At 58.7% G+C, this 23,104-nt stretch overlaps 1 protein-coding gene across 1 annotated transcript; it reads left to right on the top strand.

Moving 5' to 3' along the window:
- The first annotated feature begins 1,724 nt into the window (after positions 1-1,724).
- On the top strand, positions 1,725-21,734 carry EMX1 (empty spiracles homeobox 1). The gene is made up of 3 exons (XM_090035131.1): positions 1,725-2,210; positions 3,914-4,098; positions 20,976-21,734. Exons 1-3 carry the CDS (start codon positions 1,871-1,873, stop codon positions 21,141-21,143), a joined length of 693 nt encoding a protein of 230 aa, XP_089891257.1. The 5' UTR covers positions 1,725-1,870; the 3' UTR covers positions 21,144-21,734.
- Positions 21,735-23,104: the final 1,370 nt, after the last annotated feature.

Raw genomic sequence — 23,104 nt, 5'->3', positions numbered from 1 at the left:
GTGCGCGTGTGTGCATGTGTGCGGTGTGTAGTGTGTGCGGTGTGCGTGTGTGTGCATGGGTGTGCGGTGTGTAGTGTGTGTGCGATGTGCGGTGTGCGGTGCGCGCGCGCGTGTGTGCGGTGTGCGTGTGTGCGGTGTGCGGTGTGCATGCGCGTGTGTGCATATGGGTGCGGTGTGTGGTGCGCGTGTGTGCGGCGCGCGTGTGTGCGTGTGTGCATGTGTGCGGTGTGTAGTGTGTGCGGTGTGCGTGTGTGTGCATGTGTGCGGTGTGTAGTGTGTGCGATGTGCGGTGTGCGGTGTGCATGCGTGCGGTGCGCGGTGCGCAGGTGGCGGGGACGCAGAGAGCAGCGCGGGGCGGGGGCGGGCGCCGGTGCCCGCGCAGCGCTGCCCCCGCCAGGCCCCTCTGCAGGCGGGGTGCAGGACGGGGGAGCGGGCGGCGGCACACGCGTGCCCGGAGGGGGCGTCCCCAGAGCACCGGTCCGCGTGTGCGGGAGAGGCGCCGGCCCGTACGTGTGTCGAGCACGACGATCACGACCGCGGCGACAACGACATACAGCCGGAGATACACAGACGTTGCTGTTTCCATGGCATTCGTCTTTATAGAGAGCGCGGCGAGACACACACACGCACGCACGCACGCACACACGTATAGATTACACACACCCGGACGTGCACGGCGAGGCGGCGAGCCCGGGCGAGCCGGCATCCCGCGCCGCTGCCTCCGCTCCTCGCCCCGCTCCGCCCGGGCTCCGGAGCCGAGGCGCTTTGCGAGGCTTTTCAAAATCATTGTATTTGCTCGTGCTGCCAGGCCGGGGGCTGTGCTGACCCTTCCCGCAGGTGTTCGCGGGCGGGCGCCCGGGGTCGCGGGGCCGCGGCCGCCTTGGTCCCGCCCGGCGGCCGGAGCTGCGGGGGCCGGGGCCGCCCCGCGCCCCCGGAGTCAGCCCCGTGCACACTCCCGCTTCTCCTTCCGCGGCACCCCCGCAGGTCTCGTGATCCGCGCTCCGAGACTTCTGGCCCGCGCTGTCGGCCGCGAGGAACAAGACGCGTCTTCTTCTCCCTCCTCCTCCTCCTCCTGCTGTGGTTGCGGCATCGTAGCCGTCGCACCCCACAGCGCTAACCGCGCGGAGCGGGCGCAAGCGTCTCCTTTCTTCCTTCTCCAGCCCCGCACCGCCGGCCACCGGCCCGGGCCCGGCTGCCCCGCCGCGTCCCGCAGCCGCGCGGGGCGGCGGGGCGTCTCCCGCCCCGGAGCCGGTGCGACCCCTTGCTCCTCTCCTTCCCCGGCCCGGCGTCTCGCTCCGCCGGCGGCGCTGCGGCAGCGCGGGGCTGCGCGTCCCGCGCGGTCCGCCACGTGGAGCAAGAGTGGAAACTTCTTCTTCTTCGTGAAAAAAAAATAAAATACATCACCACCACCACCACCATCATCACGACGATGCCGCTGCCTGCCGCCGCCGCCGCTGTCAGCATGGCACCCCGCCCCGTGAAACGCGTGGAAAGTTCTCCTCCGTCTTCCGCCTGCGGGGCCCACGCGGGGCGGCGCGGGCCCGCCCTTGCGCCCGTCCCGGCGGGGCGGGGCGGGGCTGCTCCGCGGCTCCAGTCCGGCTTTTGCCGGCGATGCGCCGCCCCCGCCCCCCCGGCAGGTGAGCCGGGCCAATCAGCGGCGCGCCGCCAGGTGCCGGCCGTATTTGTAGCGCTCCGGCCGGGCCGCGGCGCGCACTGGGGCCGGGGCGCCGCGCAGCCGGCTCAGCCCGCGCCCGGGGCGGGGGTGCGTGGGGGCGGGTGGTGGGTGCGTGCGTGGGGGCGGCTCCCCGCGCCGCCGCCCGCCCTCCTCCCGCCGCCGCCGCCGCCGCCGCGGAGCAGCCCGCGCCCGGCCATGTTCCCGCCGGCCGCCAAGCGCTGCTTCAGCATCGAGGCGCTGGTGGGCAAGGAGGCGCCGCTGGCGGGCGAGGAGCCGCTGCGCCCCGCCGCCGCGCTGGGCTACCCCGAGGCGCTGGCCCACGGGCTGCCCGGCGCCGGCCGCGCCCTCTACGGCGCCCCCGAGCTCGTCTTCCCCGAGGCCGTGGCGCACCCCGCGCTGCCCGTGGCGCCGCACCCGCACCCGCACGCGCTCGTGCCGCCGCCGCCGCCCGCCTTCCTGGGCTCGCCGCCCCGCGACCCGCTCGCCTTCTACCCCTGGGTGCTGCGGAACCGCTTCTTCGGGCACCGCTTCCAAGGTGAGGCCGCGCGCCCCGCACTCCGGCCCCGCGCGGCTGCGCGCCCGGGGGGGAGGCTGTCGGCCCGGGCCCGGGACAGCGCGTGTGCGTGCGCGTGTGCGTGCGCGTGTGCGTGCCACGTCCGCGGCTCCTGGGGGCGGCGCGGGCGCGGGGGCTCGCTCCCGGGTCAAGGCAGGAGCTGGCGGGCCGGCGCGGAGGGGTGCGCGTGGGTCTGCCCCGGGGCTGCCCGCGCTTCACCCACGTGTACGTGTGTACGTAGCCGCCCCACGCCGCGGGGCGCGCGGGCACACGCAGGCGTGCACACGGCACCGCGGTGGGTGTGCATGGGTACCTACCTATGCACACGGGATCGCGGCGAGTGTGTCTGGACGTGTCGAAATCCCCACCGTCCCGGCACGTGTGCGCGCATCCGTGTGTCAAAATATATACCCGCAATGTCGTTGTGCGTGCGCTTGCACATACCTATAAATGCACACAATCTCGTTGTGCGTGTGTGTGCACATGTATAAATACACGGGATACCGTGGCGCGTGTGCATATAAAGGTGTGTATCAATATACATACAGTGCCGTTGCGAGTGTGTGTTGATGCATCTGTGTAAATGCACACAATACCGTTGTGAGCGTGTGTTGATCTGTGTAAATGCACACAATACCGTTGTGAGTGTGTTGATACACATGTGGAAATACACATCTGTAAATGCACACCGGACCGTGGCTTGTGCGCACATGCACGGATGTGTAAATACACACGCAGTACCGTTGTGAGTGTGTTTGTACACGTGTAGAAATACACATCTGCAAATGCACACGGTACCGTGGCGTGTGCGCACATGCACGGATGTGTAAATACACGCGCAATACCGTTGTGAGTGTGTTTGTACACGTGTAGAAATACACATCTGCAAATGCACACGGTACCGTGGCGTGTGCGCACATGCACGGATGTGTAAATACACACGCAGTACCGTTGTGAGTGTGTTTGTACACGTGTATAAATGCACACCGGACCGTGGTTTGTGCGCACATGCACGGATGTGTAAATACACGCGCAATACCGTTGTGAGTGTGTTTGTACACGTGTATAAATGCACACGGTACCGTGGCGTGTGCGCACATGCACGGATGTGTAAATACACGCGCAATACCGTTGTGAGTGTGTTTGTACACGTGTACAAAAATGCACACGGTACCGTGGCGTGTGCGCACATGCACGGATGTGTAAATACACGCGCAATACCGTTGTGAGTGTGTTTGTACACGTGTAGAAATGCACACCGGACCGTGGTTTGTGCGCACATGCACGGATGTGTAAATACACGCGCAATACCGTTGTGAGTGTGTTTGTACACGTGTACAAAAATGCACACCGGACCGTGGTTTGTGCGCACATGCACGGATGTGTAAATACACGCGCAGTACCGGTGTGTGCGTCTTTTTGCACGTCCGCGTAAATGTACAGACAATACCTTGATTTGCGCGCGCGCGCCCAAATACACACCCACGATCCGGTTGCGAGTGTGTGCGCGTGCAAACATCCGCACAATATCGCGGTGTGTGTGTGGGGGGGGGAGCCCGTGCCGCACGTGCCCGACACGTCCGGCTTGCACCAGCGCGGCGCGGCGCGGGGCGGGGCGGGGCCGGGCCCCGATCCGGGGCGCGGGGCCTCGGCCGGCCCGCGCCTGACCCCGCTTGGGCCCGCAGGGAGCGAGGTGTCGCAGGAGGGCCTGCTGCTGCACGGCCCCTTCGCCCGGAAGCCCAAGCGGATCCGCACGGCCTTCTCGCCGTCGCAGCTGCTGCGGCTGGAGCGGGCCTTCGAGAAGAACCACTACGTGGTGGGCGCGGAGCGCAAGCAGCTGGCCAGCAGCCTGAGCCTCTCCGAGACCCAGGTAAGCCCCGCCGCCGCCGGCCGCGGAGCCGCGGGGGGCTGCGGGACGCGGGCGGGAGCGCCGCGGGCCTGCTCACCCGCGCGGGGATCCGCAGCTTTTTTTAACAGGAAGAACGGAATAACGTTTCTGGTGCGAGGCGGGCTTTTATTAGCCTTACCTTTGTAAGCCGCTGCCCGAGCCCGGGGGGGTCGGTAAAAATATTTGCAAAGCCGTTTTTCCCCCGCCCAAAATCCCTGGCAAATGCAGCCCCAGTCCGCGGCTTATTATCGATGCCGTGCCCATTATTTTGATAACGAATGCCATGCTGATGACAGTGTCGTTGGCTGCCTGCGGCCGCTCCACGGGCACGGCGGGAGCCCACGGTGTTTCTTCCTACCCACACGGTTTGATCATTTTTTTGCCGCCCAGGCCGATACAAAGAAACGTCCCCCCGAATTGGCTGTGCGGAAAAGGCGGTGGAGATTTATTTTGATCTCGGCTTGCCAGTTTTAGAGAAGATTGTTGCAAGGCAATTCGCCTTCCAGCGTTAAGAAATACGGCAAGAACGCAGGATTCAATGTGGGTGAAAAAAAACATGCAGCAGAGAGATAAAATCCCCACAAGTAAATAAATATGCAGACTGTATCGGAGCGATATTCCCTCTCCTCTCGACCGGCGCCGGCTGCTCGGTGCTGCAGGGAAGGTGCTAAACTGCCCGTAATGCACAATTGTGGAATAATCTGTTGATAGGAAAAGTTTCTCGCTGCGGCTGTCGGGGAGAGAGGCTGATTTATTCCCTGACTCGGGGACGTCTGTCTCCTTTCGGTTTTGTTCTCCGGTCCAGTGTAACTGCAGAGATTTTAATTTTCCATGTGTGCATCCCCCCCTTTTTCTGGAATACTGCTAATTTCTGTGCAAACCTGTGTTATTGTGCACTTAGATATAATATTTGCACGGGGCTGAGCCCAGCCGCGTATCTGCACACGTTGGTTCTTGGGAGGATTCGTCGGCAAAAGTTGTCGCAAGATGTGTCGGGGGCATTAACAGAGGAGAATAATAGGAGCAGACAGATATCGATATCAATGAGACGGCGCAGCAATAGTCAGGTCTGTGTCCAGACTCGCGCTTCACTAAATTAGTAGGTTTGGCTCTGCACAGAACCGCTTGTAATGCTTGACATTTATTCTGTCTAGTCGCTGTTTTTCCCCTTATATTATATGTAAGAAAATATAGAAATTGTATATTTGAAAACAAAAGAGAAGCGTATAAACCGGGACCAATCGGTTCAAATGCCTTTGTCCTAAAGCCTGTGAGAGAGGTCAAAACTTGGCCGGGAGAAAGCCGTTCTTTGCCGCGGTTGCCGTCATACATGCCGCTGTGTGCCTCCTGTCATTATTCATGTCGGCAGCCGGCTTTAAGAGAAACTCCGAGAGGGTAATGAAAAGAAAAAAGCCAATTAGTTTGGAAAGCGGTATCAGTAAAATATTGCCCAGAGGGTTCAAAGAGTCTTTGGGATTGTCCCGTGTTGCCCCTGGCCTAATTGCAATTTGTTCAGAAAATTGAAAGCCCCGTATCTCTGGATCTGGGAGCCGGGGCTTGTTTACGGACGGACAGAGAGGGAGAAATGTGTCTTGTGCTCGAGACTGCGTTCAGCCGTCACACGTATTTTTAGTTCTCGAAATCCGGTGGAAACGTCGTGTCGTTTTTTAGCAGGGGATTATTCATCATCCCGGATGAGCCCGGGTCAGAGATTTGGGGGGAGAGACTGCCCCCCGGAGCAAACCCTGCAGCGGGAAGGGGCGGCTCGCCGTCCCTTTTGTTGCGCTCGGCAGCACCTCGCTCCGGCAGCCGTCCCACCCCGGGCAGGAGGAGGAGGGTGCTACTAGCCCCAACCAGGGGACGGTAGCTCGGGCCGCTCGGCGGGGGAGTTTGGGTCCCGAATGCAGGATCGGAGCCGTTTCCCAGGATTACGTAGAGTTTCTGAACCAGAGGCAGACTCCCCCCTACCCCCATTTAGCTTCGTGGTTGTTTGAAAGCTGCATCTGATTGTGCAAGGGGTGGGGAAAGAAAGTCCTGGCTTGCTAGGAGAGGGAGACCAACTCAGGACGTGAAATATGTGTATTATCGTGCGAACGGGCATCGGATTACTGACGAGCAGCCAAAGGCCCGAGCTGCTCAGGGAAGGCAACCAACTCTTCTAAAAATAGGAATGAAAAACTCCAGCTCGCATCACACACACACACACACACACCACACACACGACGCAGCATTGCATGCATTACTACGGTCCGGGTTGCACGGATGTCACGCGTGCACACGCCCGGGGTCCGCCGTACACGCGCACGCCTCCCACCCGAGACGCGGCGACACCGCGGCCCGTCCCCTCCTCGTAGACGATATATGGGAGACGCGGGCACCATTTTATATGTAATACCCCACCCACACGTCCCTCTTATATAAAAGGCACGCACTTTCGCACGTGTGAGAAACGCGCAGCCCCATATAGACGCGCGCGTGCACACATTTTATTTCAGATGAGGGAAGTGCTAATTGCCTCAACGAGCCCTCCCCCCTCGCCGCGTTCAGCAGCTCGACTCCGGGGCCTCGACCAGCCCAAGGGGGAGAGACACGACGGCTCCCACCTCCGGTCCCCACCTAGACCCTTTCTGGGACGCTGGTTGGCAGCTGTCTCCTCTCCTCCTCTGGGGAGGCAGCTGCAGAGAGGCACCTGGAGCTGTGCACAGCTGGACTGGTGGGCCACATCTGGAGCAGGCCCCCAGGAAGGCTGAGGGGCTCGAGGAAATCCTTGCCCCTTCCCTTCCCTTTGGGCCCCAGCTCAGCGAAGGCTGGGCACGATATCCAGGCGTCTCCTCGGGGCACGGGCTGTAGCGTAGGGCTGTTGGCTCCCATTTAATTGGGCTAACGGATAACAAACCTGAGGGGAGCAGAGCCGGGCACAGGCACGGGCGAACCGGGGCCTAGGCAGAAAGAGGACCCGAAAACGGTAATTTTTCCCCGTGGTCCAAGTCTTATTATCAGTATCTCTGGTGAAGGGGGGCTCGACACTAAAAGTTTCCCCGGGGCCGCCAGGAGTCCAGGTACAGGCCTGGCGGTGAGGACAGGAACACAAGTCGCCAGGCCAAGCGCAACATCTGGCCACAGCTGTGTGCGGTTGTGGGTTTGTGCCAATGCCAAGGTGTGCGCGGGATCACGTGGGGGCGTACGTTGAGACGTGCGCAGGAAGGATTGTGGTTTTGTCTGCGATGTTGAGGCGAGTGCGCGTGGTTTGTGTGTGCGTGCGTATGGAGAAGGGGACTTGGTGTGCGCGTGTGTGTGACCTTGGTGCCCGGTGTCTGTGTTGCTAGTGCGCTGTGCCCGCGTGGGTTTGCGTGGGCACGGTCGCGGGTTTGAATGGTGTCTGCGCAGTTTGTGCACTGTGTGCATCGGTTTGTGCAAGCGGGGCGGTGGGGTTTTGCTGGACACCCGGTCCTTTTGGTGAGGTATCTGTGTCTACGTGTGCAGGAGCAGACGCGGTTCACGTGGCACCGATGCGGGCGTGTGCGCGTGTGGCGTCTGTCACTTTGTGGAGGGGGGTGTGGACGTGTTGGTGCAGCCAGGAGGGGCTGTGGCTTGGTGTGCAGGCCGGTGGGGGTGTGGACGGCAGGCACAACTCGGCCAACTCCGCTTTGCACATGCTCCATGCTACCCCCCGACGAAAGCAGCTCCTCCGCTTCCCCCCCGTGGGCATCTCGGGGCACGGGTGTGATGGAGGGGGTCCCTCTGGGCGGTGGCGTTGTCGCCGCTGTGTCGCGGTTAGCTGCGTGCGAGCCGTTTCGTCGAGGGGGATGTGCGTGCTCCTGAGAATTGGGGGGGGGAGCCCGTCCCCCACTGAGTTGTGGTTTAGGGCCCCGAGCCCCTCTCTTTTCCGCAGGGAAAATTTTTTCCCCACCTGCAACAGGAAGAACGGTGTGAACCACAACCCACGAAGCCCGCAGCTCTTTGCTGGGGGGGAATAGGCCGCACATGGAAAGATGAGGGGAGACGACTGCATGTGGTGGAAGTGACCTGAGCACAGGCCCGGGAGCCAGGTGCTCTCGAGTGCAAACCCGCTTTGGAAACCTTGGGCAAGGCATGCCTCAGTTTCCTTGTCTGTAAAATGGTCGGGAGGGGGGTGCGTGGGTTCCCAGCAGACACGTGCTACATGCTCGGAAGCTGGAGCAAGATGTATGACGTCAGGGGGGAAAATGTCTGCGCTTCTTCCTCCTTTGGGTCTGGCTGGCTGCAAAGGCGAGGGACGGAGGGCCACGGCTGGACTCGCTCCCAGTCCCACTGATGGCAGTGGGTGTTGGCGTCACACGAGGCTTGGGGCAGAGAGTTGGGCCTGGAGGCCGGGGGTAGGTTTTGGAGAAAAGGGGCATGATTTCCACTGGGGGATGCAAGGTCCCATCTCGCTGTCCCTGGTGCGTCGGGTACACGCAGGCCCTTCCTGCGTCAGTACAGACGCTCGTGGTGGCAGGCACGTGGTGGACACGGAGAAGAAAGTGTGCATTCTCATCAGCTGATTTATTGCTATGAAATCTTAGCAGTCATGTAGCAAAGTTGGGAAAACACACGCCCGGCAGCCGGGGAAGGGATTGCGGCGTGAGCCTGGAGTCGGGACTCATGCAGACGGCACTTAAAAATCAGGGCCGGTAAAGCTGCGATTCCCAGACTGACTCTAGCGTGGCCGCATGGCCGACCCGGCCTGCGCTGTCGTCTACGTTGCTCCGAAAGCCGCCTGAATCCGGCGTGCGTTTAAAGAGAACAGCACCAGTGCAAACAATGGCATGTCGACAGCGGGAGTGAGTCAGCACTCCCAGGAGAAACTTCGAGCTCAGCCGTGCTCCTGGTTGCTGCGCCCTGAATCCGGGTGATTTTATTGCTTTTGTAAGTGTCTGGTCAAGAGCGTAATTCCCCGTGGCAATTGGGCTCTGCAAAATGATTCCCTTGGAAAAACATTGGCAGGTTTCTTTATTTTCCGTCTCGGCGACCCTACGTCCAGTTTTCTCCGGGGGCAGCCTGACTCCTGCCCTGTCACCGGGAACACAGCCCGGGACCTGGGGAGCAACTCTCCTCCCCCGTGAGCTGCCGGGGAGCCGAGGCCCTCTCTGCGGCACCGGTGGTTTGCACGTGCAACTGGAGTAAAAAAGGAGCAAAGTCTTTATTTAGCAACAGCTTCATGTCAGAAATGCAGAGGGAGTGGATTTGCCGGGTAGGAAGGCGCTGGCGTTTCACAGTTGCTTCTCTGACCGTAATGCCTCCCTGCCCCTTTCACGTCCTCGTGTCTGTGCGTTTCCCGTTGCAACCTTCGTGCGATAGCATCCTGCGCTCTTTGGGCGCTGCGTGCGTTCGAAGAGTGAAGCCGGAAGAGTTTATTTGTAAGATGGAGATGGCGAGCTTGCGCTTGGCCGTGAACTCGGCCAAAGGCAAACTCTGGCTCGGTTGCAAATTCTGAGAACCGTTATTTAATCACCTCGTTGATTATTTGTCCGTCTTTCCCATGAGACCTTCGTTCTGGTTTCGGGAGACTGTTTCGAAGGCGCTCGTAGCGTTATCTGGTCTGGCAGCTCGAGAACCGTGGTCTGGCAGCCACAGCAATGAACCCCCCTTATACTGACCGCGCTTGATTCCCAGCTTGTCCCTCTCCCGGGACTGTTGCAAGCCTTGCTTACAGCGAGCTAAAGACCCAGCGCAATAAAGATTGGTGAGATTTCACAAAGCAGGGACCGAACGTTAGGCCCTGGATACTGCTGTGCTGAGGACGAGGAGAAAAATGCTGCTAAACCAGTGTGGACATGTATGATTTACTCCTGTTTCACCCACGCCTGCTTGTTTTGCACGGGCAGAGAGGAACGGGCTGACCAGGCTCTCGTCTGCTAGAAGGAGCGCAGGGCGACACCAGGGGAAATGCAGAGTTTCGTTAAGCATCTGTTGCCAGGCTCACGCAGAGCTAGGGCTAGCACTCGAAGTCGGGCAGGGCAACGATGGGAAGGAGAGAAGTCCGCTGGGCACGGGGTTTGTTCGACACTCCTCCTGGCCCCGTGAGCAATGGATGGGGAGTGCGTGACGATCGGCAGCGCTGAACCCAGCGGTGTGGTACCGGCTTCTACCCCGCGACACAGAGCAGGGTTGGCATCAGGGCAGACGACCTCTTCTCCCCCTCCTCTTCTCCAAGTTCATCGGGCCCCGTAGATGCGTGGTGCAGGGCTGGTCCATGGGAATGGCACTGGGCCAGCCCCACGAGCTGGATGTCGGATCCAGCACAGGAGGCGCTCGCGTTGGCTGGCCCGAGACCGTGGGACCATTCGGGACGCGGGGTGGGCGCTCCAGCTGGTCCAGCGGCACGCGGCGCCCACCCTGGGCCAGCTCGGGCTGGGGGTGCTGGGCACGGCGTGCAGCGCGGGTCCTGGGCTCTGTGCACAGGCCCGGCGGGGCCAGCAGCACGCCGGTCCCCTCTAGGCCCGGGGTGCCAGACGACGGGGCTTTGTGGGCTAGATCTGGCCTGCGGGTTGCTGCCTCTGACATCCCCGACGTAGACAAGGACCTCCGTTCGCCGCCGGCAGACGCGCTCTTTCACTCTGCGCAGGAGGCAGCGACAGTGCAGCTGGCTCAGAGCGGGCTGCAGGTTTGACCTACCGGCAGCCTGGATTTTTCTACTGTTTTGGGGAGGGTTTTTGAGTTTCTTTTTGCTTTGCATTTCAACAGCAGGCAGCCTGGTCGCACTGCCTGAGAACTGCAAGCACGACGGCTCCCCTCGGAGCGACTGAAACCAGAGGAGACGGAGCGTGAGTTTTTCTTCCCTCCCTCTCCTGGCCTGAGAGCAAGGCACGCTCGCCGAATCGGAAGGGCAGAGGCTGAAAACCGGCTCTCTTGCTCTGCATGTGAATGGGCCGCAGAGCGCGTGGCCTGGAGATGGCGCAGAAGTCAAGACCGCCGTGAGAGGGGCTGGATGGAGACTGCCTGGCCTTGTAATACTGCGCTGCTGTGATTCCAAGTCGGCATCTGTAATCTTCCAAAGGAACCGTAACAATTCCACTTTATTTATGTGTGGAGTTGCTTATAATCAGGGCCTAACAGTCTTGGCTCTTGCACAGGCAGTGTTTTGGGGCATGCCATAAAAATAGCACATCAGAATGGTTTTCGGCGTAGTTCTCATTTTTGTATTTTTAGAGCATTTAACCCTTTGGGTCCTGCCCTTGGTTCTAGGGTCTCTGGGGGAGATTATCATAGTATCACAGACCAGGAGGGTGGGAAGGGACTTCAGGGGGTCACATCTGGTCCAGCCCCCTGCTGCAAGCAGGACCAGCCCCAACTACATCGTCCCAGACGAGGCTTGGTCTACCCGGATGGAGACTCCGCCACCTTTTGGGGGGCCTGTTCCAGGGATTGTGCAAGGCCAGGTCTTTATCTGTAGTTATTGATTTACATTATGGGGGAAAAAGCTGCCTTTCCTGAAGCTGAACCTGCAAATGTGGGGTTGATTTTTAATTCAAGCACTGCAATGGCTAATGCTCAGAGGTTGTGTTGTTTTGGGAGGAAGGAGTAAAACCATGTGCTTGAAGATCTAAACTGATTTCTATTTGCAACCAGGATGGGATTTCATAAGGACAACTTATTCCATATTGTCTCATAGATGCTCATTTTTTTTCCTGGGAGCCACTGTCACCGACGTGAGAGTGGCCCGACACGAGGGTTTGCCTGGGCAAAGCAGTCTTCATTTTCCAGGCAGTTGTGGTGTCAAAATGGATTTCTCTACCCCGAGTCCCCTTCAGAAGGAGGTGCTGTTTAGCACCTGGAGAGCTGCCACCGAGGCGGCTTTTCAGGAGAGGATACAGACCTGAATCTGATTTCTGAGCAGTCTCTTAATCGCTCTGTGCCTCAGTTTCCTTGCCTATACGTTGGGGATAATGTTTTTTTTATTTTAAATACTGTTTGTGCTTACCTGGCCTCACCTCCCTGTACTGTTCGAGAGCCCCATAATCACGCATGTACACATCTTCTATAAATGCTCTGAGGTTAAGGCTATAGGAAAGCCTTGGTGGTTGTTCAGTGTAAGTCTCACTATATATCGTGTTTTACAAAATGCCCTAAAAGGAAGCCAACGGGCAGATTCTTTGCAGTTTTTACACTATCTCCCACTGCCACAAAACATCCCTATGAAGAGAAGAAACGACTTGGATATTTCCAAGCAGAGGGTTCGGTATTACTTTAGAAACCAGGGGCGGGAATGATTTTGCCCACAGCAGAACCACAGCCAGCGGTGGCGTGGAAAATAGGCAAGTGGCAAGGCACACAAAGTAAGCCAGGAAGCAAATTTGTGTTGTGTCCAAATGATGTGAAAATATAACGGGGAGCAGAAGACAGGGATCCGGCCAGATCACCCCTGTTCCTGTGTGAAGGGATCATGGGATCATCAGGGATCACAAGGACCGCTGGACTCTTGATTTCCCTGGGGAAAGAGGCCAGCGGGAAAGCGCTCGCTCAGGGCATTGATTCAGCATCACTGGGCAGGAACCAGGCCCCAAACCAAACCAGCATCTTGGTTTCCTGCACCCTGGGGTGCTGTTGGTTTTCCAGGGGCACCTTCAGCCTGGCTGACTTGGTTGGGGCTCATGGCTTTAACAGGGTCCCAGGGTGGGGGTCACGCTGGGGGTGTGCTTCACTTTGCAACCCACCCGGGTCCTCCCCTGTACCTCCAGACTAGACGGGACCTTTTCTTTGCTTTAGACATTCCTGACACTGGACATTTTTCTCCTCCTCCATCACTTTTCCACCTCTTCGTAAACTTGGGCAGAAGGGTGCTCTGGATGGCAGCGGGGGCAGGCAGCTGTGGAAGGAGAAAGGGTTGGGTGGTGGGTTGCAAACCTGCTGGAGCTTGGAAAGACCCGAGTTCAGGTTTGGGCACCTCCGAGTTTCCCTACTGCCTGGGAGGGTTCGTGCGCACGTGGCTGCGAGGTGCACAAACCCTGTCGGCATCAGGGGCCCTGCCAGACACCCCACATGGAGTGACATTGTGCCGGCCAAGGGAGCAAGCAGCTGGAGGCAGATGATGGCCACCAGGCCTTTCCATTGCGTTCGTTTTGTAGCTGTCATGGCCCAGTCCAAGTGCCAGGGGCTAGTGGGAACATTTTGCTTTCCGCATTATAAAGGCATTCAGTCCCAGAAGCGTCCCAGTGTGACAGGGACCACAGGCCTCCATGTCTCTGCTGTAAAATGGGCTGAGAGCTGTGTGTGTATGTGTGTCCAGCAGAAGCACCAGCTGCCCCACGAGACAAGCGTGTAACTCACTTTCCGGTGTCACGAGAGGCTGGTCCCTTCTGGCTGCCTGCCACTCCTGTATGTATGTCTACACGTGTGCACCCTTAATGCACCTTAAAAATGGCAATTTAAGGCTATTTAAGCCTAAACTTGATACCTTCATAAAGTAGGTATCAGAATTATGTGTGAATAGTTAAATTAGCAAACGTGTAGATGCGCTAATGCGCATTAACATGGTGTGTGTCCATTGACTGGGAACTAACTTGAGTCCCAAGTTGGTCCGCACACCCCATTAACGCGCATTAGCACATGCACACATAGACGCGTGCCTAAATTGCCTTAATGCGCATTAGGCTAATGTGCATTAAGTTTAGGAGCACGTAAAAGCCCATGTAGACGCCCTCTGAGAAACAAGGTCCTGAGTTTTCAGGCGGGGTGGAAATCTTCATGCAGGCTGTCCCGGCAGCTGCAGTGCATGCTGCTCAGTCCCCAGGCCGTGTGTGCGAGGGGAGTGGGTTGTGGGGAAGCCGGGTCGCCTGACCCCCAGGAGCTGGGTAGGTGCACACGCTCCCTTCCCTGGCCTTCGGACATCCCTCCCCAGGCTCTGTCGCTTGCTGAGGCCCTGTTCTCCCCCAGGCTGTAGTCTGCACCCCGCATGTCTCCTCTCTGCCCGCAGAGGACCCCCAGTCCCATCACTGTCCTGACCGGCTGCAGCTGGAAGAGGCGCGGCTGCAGTGCCAAAGCCTTTATGCAGTGCTGCCCGCAGCTAGCGAAGGCTCAGGGGGTCGGGATCCCAGCTCCGCTCTTCTCGCCACGGTCCCTCGGCTCTCCCGTGCAGCGCTGGCCTTCCAGAGGGGATGGCGACGCGCTTGGCAGGTGTTGGGGAGAGCCGCCCCACCTGCCTGGCAGCAGCCAGGCCTTGCCGCTGTATTACCCCTGGGGCAACGGGGCGGCAGGCAGCTGCGGGCTGTCCAAGGCCCTGCAGGAGCAGGGCGGCAGAGGGGATCTTGTGCCATGAGCTTTTCAGCTCTGTGTGCTCCAGGAGAGGCTGAGGACTGTGGAGGAGCTTCCTCAGCTTTGCCCTCCTCCCTTGTTGCATGGACAGAGCGTGGAGGGGTCCTCCGTGCACATGACCTGCCCCTGGATTAGGGATGGGGGGGGCACGGCCAGCAAAGGGCCACATTCCCCGGGATGCTGCGTGCTCCCCAGCACCCCGTCATGCTGCAGGGGACCTGGCCCAGCATCGCGTCCCCCGCCTGACGCCTGTTCTGCAAGTGGTGCGAGTGCCTCTGTCGCTGGCTCCAAGGCTGCAGCCTGTGCTCTCCGTTTTGTCCATACTGTGCTAGAAAGCAGCACTGGGCCGTGCTGTGCAAGGTGCTGCGCGTGCCCAGGGGAGTCTGCGATGAAGACTTTCAGCCCTCAGTGCACAGGGACACACATCCGCGCCGCTCCCTGCTGATGCCGGAGACTGAAATAAAGCTGCCCGGCGTCTCACTCCACTTGGCGCCGGGGGACAGGAGCCTTGCAGCCGGCGGGAGGGGAGGCGAGTTCGGATCAAGCCCCCGACATTACCTTCTGTGCAGTGTGGACAGTAGGCCCTGCCTTGCTCTCGGGGAGCCGAGCGTGTGGCTCTGGAGGAGCTGAAACCCACCAGCCAGGCCCAGGATAGGGCACCGGAGAGAGAAAAATCAGCCGTCATTTATGCAGGGAATCCGGCACCGAAGAGAGACCGGGGAGATGGCACCCCGGAGACCTCGAGGCAATTGGGACTGGCCTTGACTTCAGGGCACTGCTTGACGTCCCTTGGGCCCGATCCTGAGAGAGGCCGCGTGCCACCCGCGGGCGCTGCGTGGGCAGGGCCGTGGCTGAGCTGGAGCTCGGGGAAGTGCTGGGGGGAGTGGGGAGCGTGGCCTGGGGCACCCCAGGCCTGGAAATGTTTTCTCCAGGGGCCGGTTGGGAGCACAGCTGTGAAACACAGCGGTGTGGACCGTCTCAGTCCCCCTCTGCCTCTCTCCCCTCTTCTGATAAAAATAAATCCGTTAAGAGTACCCGGATCCACCCCCCCCACTCTGCTAATTGGGGAACAGGACCGTCCTGTTCACGCCGGCCGAATCTCCTGCACTTTGTCTCCCAAACCTCCTGGAGTCTAAATCCCTTGGAGACGTTGGAGAGCCCAGTCCTGGCTTGTCCCGCACCCAGCTCCGCGCCGTCCCCTGGGACTCGGCCCTCGGGCGAGACCGGATTGCTGGGGGGCTGGGATGGCCTGGGCAGGGTGGCCGGAGTGAAGGTGTTTGCAATGCCTGGATGAGACCCCGGGGCCATGGTCAAGCCAGACCCTGCGAGCAAGACGCTGAGTCCAGCCCGAGCGCCGGAGCTGAAGACGTGGAGGGCTCCGTGCTGCTAAAACCAGGAGTGCTGCAGATGGGCAACAGCTTTGGCTGCCGCGACGGTCCCCTGCCCGTCATGTCTGGCCAGCTCCCAGGCTCCGTGGCGGCTAAGCGACTCTCCCGCGGGCCTGTGAGGAGGCAGTGGCAGGACAGTCGCGAGGTTCGCTGCCCCAAGCCAGGCAGGTGCCCTGAGCCGTGCAGCGCCCGGGCTGCAGCAGGACAGGCGGGGGTGCCTGACCGATGTTTTCAGCGGGCTGCAGCGGGGCGAGCCCTGGAAAGGGCCAGGTGTGCGTTCGCACGGGCTGCGATCCCTTCCCATCGACACGCCGGGAGCGGGGAACGCCCAGTGCCGCGTTTGCACCGACCCGGGGCACGAAGGCCGTGGTTAACCGCCGTGGCTGGAAGGAGCAGGACGGATGCAACACGTTTCTTAGCGCAATGCAATAAACCACGCGAGCGCCCGGCCTGGCAGCACATGCACATGTGTGCACATCCACAGGTGCGTGTACACAGAATAGTGTTACACACCCACAGGTCAATATAACAGGTCCTGGCATGACCTTGCCGCATCATCTTTAATGCATCATTTGTCACCCTTCAGGGCTGGGCTTTAAGCCCTCCAAGCCTCAAAGAGCTTTAGATACCTGGCCCTCCAGGGGAGTTTGGCACCTGAGTACTGGCCTGTCTCACCACGTGGACTGTGCGCATCAGGGGTTCGCCACTTTTTTTAGACTTCAGGCACCCCCTCCACCCCCTTGGTAGACTCGAGCCCCCCTTGGAAAATGCCGGCTCTCAGGTTTTGCTCAGGAAAATCCCAGAGCCATTCTGCTTTTTCAGAGAGCTCAGCAAGACCCGCAGCAGCTCCCCGTGCTTTCAGCGCTCTGGATTTCCATGTGAAAACCCCGGGTTTATCTTGTGGCTCCTGCTTGCACGCCTAACAGAGCTCACATTGTGTGGCACCCTTGAAGGGATCTCGAGGCACCCTGGGGTGGAGAAGCAAAGGGCCTGTTGAATTCAGGGGTGGTTTTGCTCTTGGCTCCCGTGAGATCAGGATCCAGCTCTTTCTCCTTTGGCCGTGGTTTTTCAACTTTGCTTGTGCTTTGCAGCAGGCAGCTAATTTCCTCCTAAGTGGACGGAGCAGCGGAGCTGGGATAAAAGCTCTTTGGATCTGCATGACAGGAGACGGCTCCGTTTCCTCCAGCAGCCGCTGGAGGGTGCCCCACGAAGGCTGCCAGCATCCCAAAGGGGACAGAGCTGCACGACGATGATGGTGATGGTGATGATGCTTCTTACTACACGGCACGAGACCGGTTCGCAGTCCACAGCACCCGCTGCCCGCGGCGCGCCCCTGCCAGCCGCCCGGGGCTCACCTGAGCCGGCGCTGCGATGATGTGTACTTCTGCTGGTTGCTATACGCACGGGCATATGCAGCCTGTCCTGTTGCTAGCAGCCCATGGAGGAGCGATGCGTGGGGGCAGGCTGCAGGCTGCGGAGGCCGGCCAGGCTTCTCGGCAGCACCATCTGGCGGCAACCGAGCTGTCCCAGGCCCGGTTCAGGGGCTCTCCCGCAGGGCTGCACCAGCCCCCTAGCCTGGGAGCGGCCAGTTCGACTCCAGCCGTGAGCCGGCGCTGGTCTACGCCCCGGGCCTGTGCTTCCGGGCGCTGGAGAGCTCCCAAGAGCAGCCAGGAATACGTGGGTAGCACGGCTGCTCCCTTGCCTTGCTGCCCATGCTGCAGGTGGGAAAACTGAGGCAGAGAGGAGGCCCCGCGGTGTGTGTCCCATGCATCTGGCAGGCCCCAGGGAGAGGTTTCCTCCCTCCCTTGCGAGAAACTCCACCTGTATCTTGCATCTGCTGAGACCCCAGTGCCACTCGTTGCCTCTTGGGCTGCTCTGGGCGGGATCCCTTCTCCAGCTGCATCGCTTTCCCGGCTGACTCTGAACCCACGGGCACGAGAACTAGCGCCGGGAGAGCTACCCACATTTCCGATGCCCGCCCCCTGCCCCTGCGGAGTGGAGGTTTCCCTAAGCTCATCGCTCAGCTCGGGCGCTGCGATCCTGGGCTGGCACTTTCTGCTCTCGCTTTCTCTCTCGTTCTCCCGCCCTCCGCGGGGTAGTGCAGCCCCGGTGCCTGCACCGCTGGCGGCAAAATGCAATCAGATGGCCTTGCCGATCTCTAACGGTCAGCAGCTAATTCTGGCAGGGGAGAGACCCCCTCCGATCCGTGAGCCGTCGGCAGCCCGCGGTGCCCTTGGCTTAAAGGTTTGCCAACACCAGCTCTTTAAACCTCAGTTAACTCGGAGCAGTTGGCAGGTTTGTGATGACGGGTTGGGACTCTCCCCATGGGCATGTTCCCAAACTGGTGGCTTACCCTAGCATGTGACCTGGTAGACGCTGAAGGCTGTCTTCACTGCAGAAAAATAAAGAGTTTTAATCTTGTGATTGCTGCTTGCACGGGCGGAGACGCTTCACTGTGTTTTGCATGCTGGGTTCGCGCCGTGCCTCTCGGCCTCGTTAGCCCCAGGCCGCTTTCACCTGTTTCTTGCCTGCAGGAAAAAATACTAGAGCAATTTTTCTGTCACGGACACCTCAGAGAGACCCGACGGGGCAGGATGGTTTGGATACTGTGGATCTTTCTTGGAAGGCTCTGAGTCTAGCTTGTAACTTGTGCATCAGTGTCTGCACACTTACCCAGGCAAGTGGTGTGTTGCACTGTGTCACCCTGGTTGAGAATCACTGCTGTAGCTAGGTGAGGTGAGCCCAGGGGTCAGGTACTTGCGTCCCGGGACAAGCGATCCGTGGCTGTCTCGGGGCTTGTTTGCACTTTGGAGCCTGTGTCACTGGGCCTGCCTGGGCCTCCCAGGGGAGACGTGGCACAGAGCCCTTCTCCAGCACCACCTCGCCACATGAACCAGGCTAGGAGTGCAGTGCCACATCACACTTGGACCAGACTAAACCTGTATGAACGTTAAGCAGTGTTAAAGTTAGCGCGTGCTGTGAGTGGTTGCACATTAAGAGTTAACAAAGGGTTAAGGGTAGGTCTTGCTTGACCAGTCTCATTTCCTTCCACAACCAGGTGACCTATCACCTGGACAAGGGGGAAGAGACCGACCTTGTATATCTTGATTTTAAAAAAGCCTCCGATCTGGTATCCCATGATCACCTCTTGGCAAAACGGGCCAACTGCGGCCTCGACCTCACCATGATCCACTGGCTGGGGGACTGGCTCTGCGGCAGGACCCGGAGGGTGGTGGGTGACAGGAGCCAGTCATCTTGGTGCGTGGTCACCAGTGGGGTCCCTCAAGGCTCTGTCCTAGGGCCTACACTATTTAACATCTTCATCAATGATGTGGACATTGGTGTCAGGAGTGGACTGGCCAAGTTCACTGACAACACCAAACTCTGGGGCAAAGCATCCACACCTGAGGACAGGCGGGTGATCCAGGCAGATCTTGACAGGCTCAGCAAATGGGCGGACGAGAACCTGGTGGTGTTTAACACCAAAAAATACTAGGTTCTCCACCTGGGGAGGAAAAACCTGCAGCACCCTTATAGGCTCGGCAGTGCTACGTTGGTTAGCACTACAGAAGAAAGAGACTTGGGGGTCATCATTGACCACAAGATGAACATGAGCCTGCAGTGCGATGCTGCGGCTAGTAAAATGACCAAAACACTGGCGTGCATCCATAGATGCTTCTCGAGCAAATCCCGGGACGTCATTCTCCCCTTGCACTCGGCCTTGGTGAGGCTGCAGCTGGAGTGCTGCGTCCAGTTTTGGGCTCCACAATTCAAAAAGGATGTGGAGAAGCTTGAGAGAGTCCAGAGGAGAGCCACGCGCATGATCAGAGGTCAGGAAAACAGATCTTACGATGACAGGCTGAGAGCCACGGGACTCTTTAGCCTGGAAAAGCGCAGGCTCAGGGGCGATCTGATGGCCACCTACAAGTTTCTCAGGGGTGACCACCAGGATCTGGGGGAGCGTCTGTTCACCAGAGTGCCCCAAGGGACGACGAGGTCGAATAGTCACAAACTCTGCTGTGACTGATTCAGGCCGGACATAAGGAAGAATTTCTTTACTGTCCGAGCCCCCAAGGTCTGCAACAGCCTGCTGCCAGAGGCAGTTCAAGCACCCACTTTGAACAGTTTCAAGACACGTTTGGATGCTTATCTTGCTGGGATCCTATGATCTCTGCTGACTTCCTGCCCCTGGGGCAGGGGGCTGGACTTGATGATCCTCTGGGATCCCTTCCAGCCCTGATGTCTATGAAATCTATGAAATGCCGTTTTGTGCCTGTTCTGCTCTGACTTGCCACTAGAGGGCTGGCAATCAGGGGCGTGGCTAGGAGCTGGGACACCTGGGGGGGTTTATCCCTGCTTGGGAGTGGGTGGGGGGCTGGGAGCGGTGCACTCTGGGATGCTGGAGGACTGCTAATTGCTCATTGTATCTGCGGAGCAGACTGAAGTTACCCTAACACAAGCTAGGTAGCACAGCCCAGAGTTGACCCTTGCCTGAAGTGGCATAACTTTGAGGTACTCAGAGGGCACTTAGCATGAGTAACAAGCTCCATGTGGACACTTGTGTTTTAAGCGCCCTTAGAAGCATTTAAGGGCACTTAAAACACGAGTGTCCACATGGAGCTTGTTACTTGTGCTAAGGGCACTCAAAACATGAGTGTCCACACAGAGCTCAGTGTACATATAACTTCCCTCTAAGTTGCCTGAAGCCATCTCCTGTCAGCACAGCTGCAGCCACACCAAAGGTCTTGCCGGCACCGCTGCATCAGCCAGGGGGTGGCTGATTCCACATCTGTATCTGTAGCTGACACAACGGTGTAGAGCAGCCCAGCTGCCACTGAGCTTTTGCAGTGAGATGGGAATTGTGAGTTACCACAGTGGAGCCACACACTGATTTTACAGGCAGGACACAGTTTTGAACACTTGTAGCCTGGGATAGATGTTTGGCGAGTCTCCAAAGGAGGCTCTGCCAATGTGCTGCCTGCCTATTATTCACTGGTAATCAGTAGACTCTGGGGGGGAAAAGGAAGTTAATTAAGACCAAAGCCTCACATCAATGTGAGGCAGAAGCAGTGGTGGGCTGGGGAAAGCAGAGGGTCTGCAGCGAGCCAGTCCGGAGGATGGGCTTAGGCTTAGCCCCAGCGTATTTCCATGCGAGCCGAGCCACTGACTCCCCCATGCCCCTCTTTTTGTCTCGCCCAGGTGAAAGTGTGGTTCCAAAACAGAAGGACGAAATACAAGAGGCAGAAGCTGGAAGAGGAAGGCCCCGAGTCAGACCAGAAGAAGAAGGGGTCCCATCACATCAATAGATGGCGGATCGCCACCAAGCAGTCCAGTGGGGAAGACATTGATGTCACTTCCAATGACTAGCCGGGGGACAGGCTGCCGGCGACTAAACCAATGAGAGGAACCAGGGGGAGGAGGGGGAAATACGGGACGGGAACAAAACCAGACTCTCGAGACTTCACACAGACAAAAGCAAGCGACCACCGCTGACTTTCCTCCGCGGTGCCCAGGCCGAAAGGAGAGGCCGACCGCCCAGTTCCTCCCTCATCACACGGTTCAGCTCTTCAGCGCACCGGGCGGCCTTTGGAAATGAGAGCTCCCGCACAACGGAGGAGGAGGAAGAGGAGGACGAGGGAACGCCAACCCAGAGACTGCGCGCTCCGAGGCAACGAACCGAGCCGCCCTTCCCTGCCTCTGGAAGCCGTCCATCAACCATAAGATCAAATAAAAATGTCCACCGAGAAGCTCCATGTACACAACCCTTTTCTGTTCCTTCCTTTTTTGCCTTTTTTTCTGTTTTGTTTTATTTCCCCTCTTTTTTTTTTTTTTTTTACACATTTTTATTTTAACTTATTATTTTTGTTTTGTGCGTGTGTGCGTGTGCGGTCCCTGTCGTAGGTCGTCAACAGCTGTAGCGTGCGTTACTGCGTGGTAATAAAAGCAAAATGGGCTCAACGGAGAGTGGGTGTCCGTGGGCATGCGTCACGCTTCCCAGACCCTTTCCCAGCGCAGGTTGAGGGGGCAGAGACTTTGGAGGTGGAGTGGAGCAATCCACGGAGAAGCCTGATCCGCAGCGGGGTTTGTGGCCGAGTCCTGGTATCTGTGAGTCTGCACAGCTCTTACCCGGGGCATCTCTTGAGTCCGCGGCCCTGAGGATCAGCTCTGTGGTCCCTGGTCGTAGCTAGACCCGTATTTCAGGGATGGGAGCAAGGAACCCACAGCTGTGGGGATGGTCTAGCGGGAGGGCCGGGGTTGGGAGGGGAGGGTGGTATTTCTAGGCAGTCAGCCCGGGGTTCAGTCATTCCCTGAAGCTCGGGGCTTTATGTGGTTATTTCTGAATCGGCCTTAGCATCATTCTAACCCTGGAGCTCCTGTTAACCCCCTGAATCAGCGGTGGTGGGAAAAGCTGATTTGTTTCCCCTTGAAAAATAAATCCACAAAATTATTTAATCCCGTGCGGTTTTTTTGGCTTGTTTTTTTGTGGACGGTTTAGCTTTTCTTCAACCCGAAAGATGAAACAAACTGATCGCTTTTTTTGTGTCCTTTCACCTCGGCGCTCACTTTCTGGGTCTCTGAAAACCAAACTGAAAGCCCCGAGGGCGGCTTCTTTGTTTTGTTTAGTTAAAAAAAAAAATAAAGAAAAAAAAAGTTAGACTGCTGTAGTGACACTTTTTTCCCCTTTAATTTGGACAAGATGCATTTAAAATACATATTTTTTTTCAATGAAAAGCATTGGCCAGCTGGGAGCTAAGCGTGGGTTTTGTACCATTGTACTGAGTCCTGGGTTTCGGCTATTCATGCAACTCTTCCCAAAACTGGAAGGTTTTTATTTCATGGACCTTCCCCCCTCAGCCCCCCCAAACTGTGTTGTTTGCAGTTGTTACACTCCTGTTTTTTAAAACTGGTTTTGCTCATTCAGCTAAGGAGGAGGAGAAAACTAGGTGGCCAACCACTGCGGACAGTTGCTGTGAAAGCTCCAGAGCCTGGGTGAATCCTCGCGGACGACGAACACGTTCGAGGCTAGTTTCTGGAGGGCTGGCAGGTGGGGATGGGGCAGCTCGGCCCTGGGGTGGGGGCAGGAGGATGGATTTTAAATTTCCCCATGTGCCCAGCTGACAACAGGCGCAACCATCACTTTTCTGGGTCTGCCCCTGCCCACAAGCCCCCGGACTTTGCCCTGTGGTTTGCTGAGCGCCCAGTGCCACTGGCTCTGTGTCTTCAGGGCATCCTCCCACCATACGCTGGGCTTGTGGACCAGACAGCGCAGGATATCCATGGGGGGGTCTGGTCCAAGGGTCTGGGCCGGTCCCTCCAGGAGCCGGGAG

The sequence above is a fragment of the Crocodylus siamensis genome, chromosome 2 (assembly GCF_052110815.1).
Source record: "Crocodylus siamensis isolate JL-2025a chromosome 2, ASM5211081v1, whole genome shotgun sequence".
Classification (NCBI taxonomy): Eukaryota; Metazoa; Chordata; order Crocodylia; family Crocodylidae; genus Crocodylus; species Crocodylus siamensis.
Note: the sequence above shows the minus strand (reverse complement) of the source record. Positions and strands in the feature narration are given on the sequence as shown.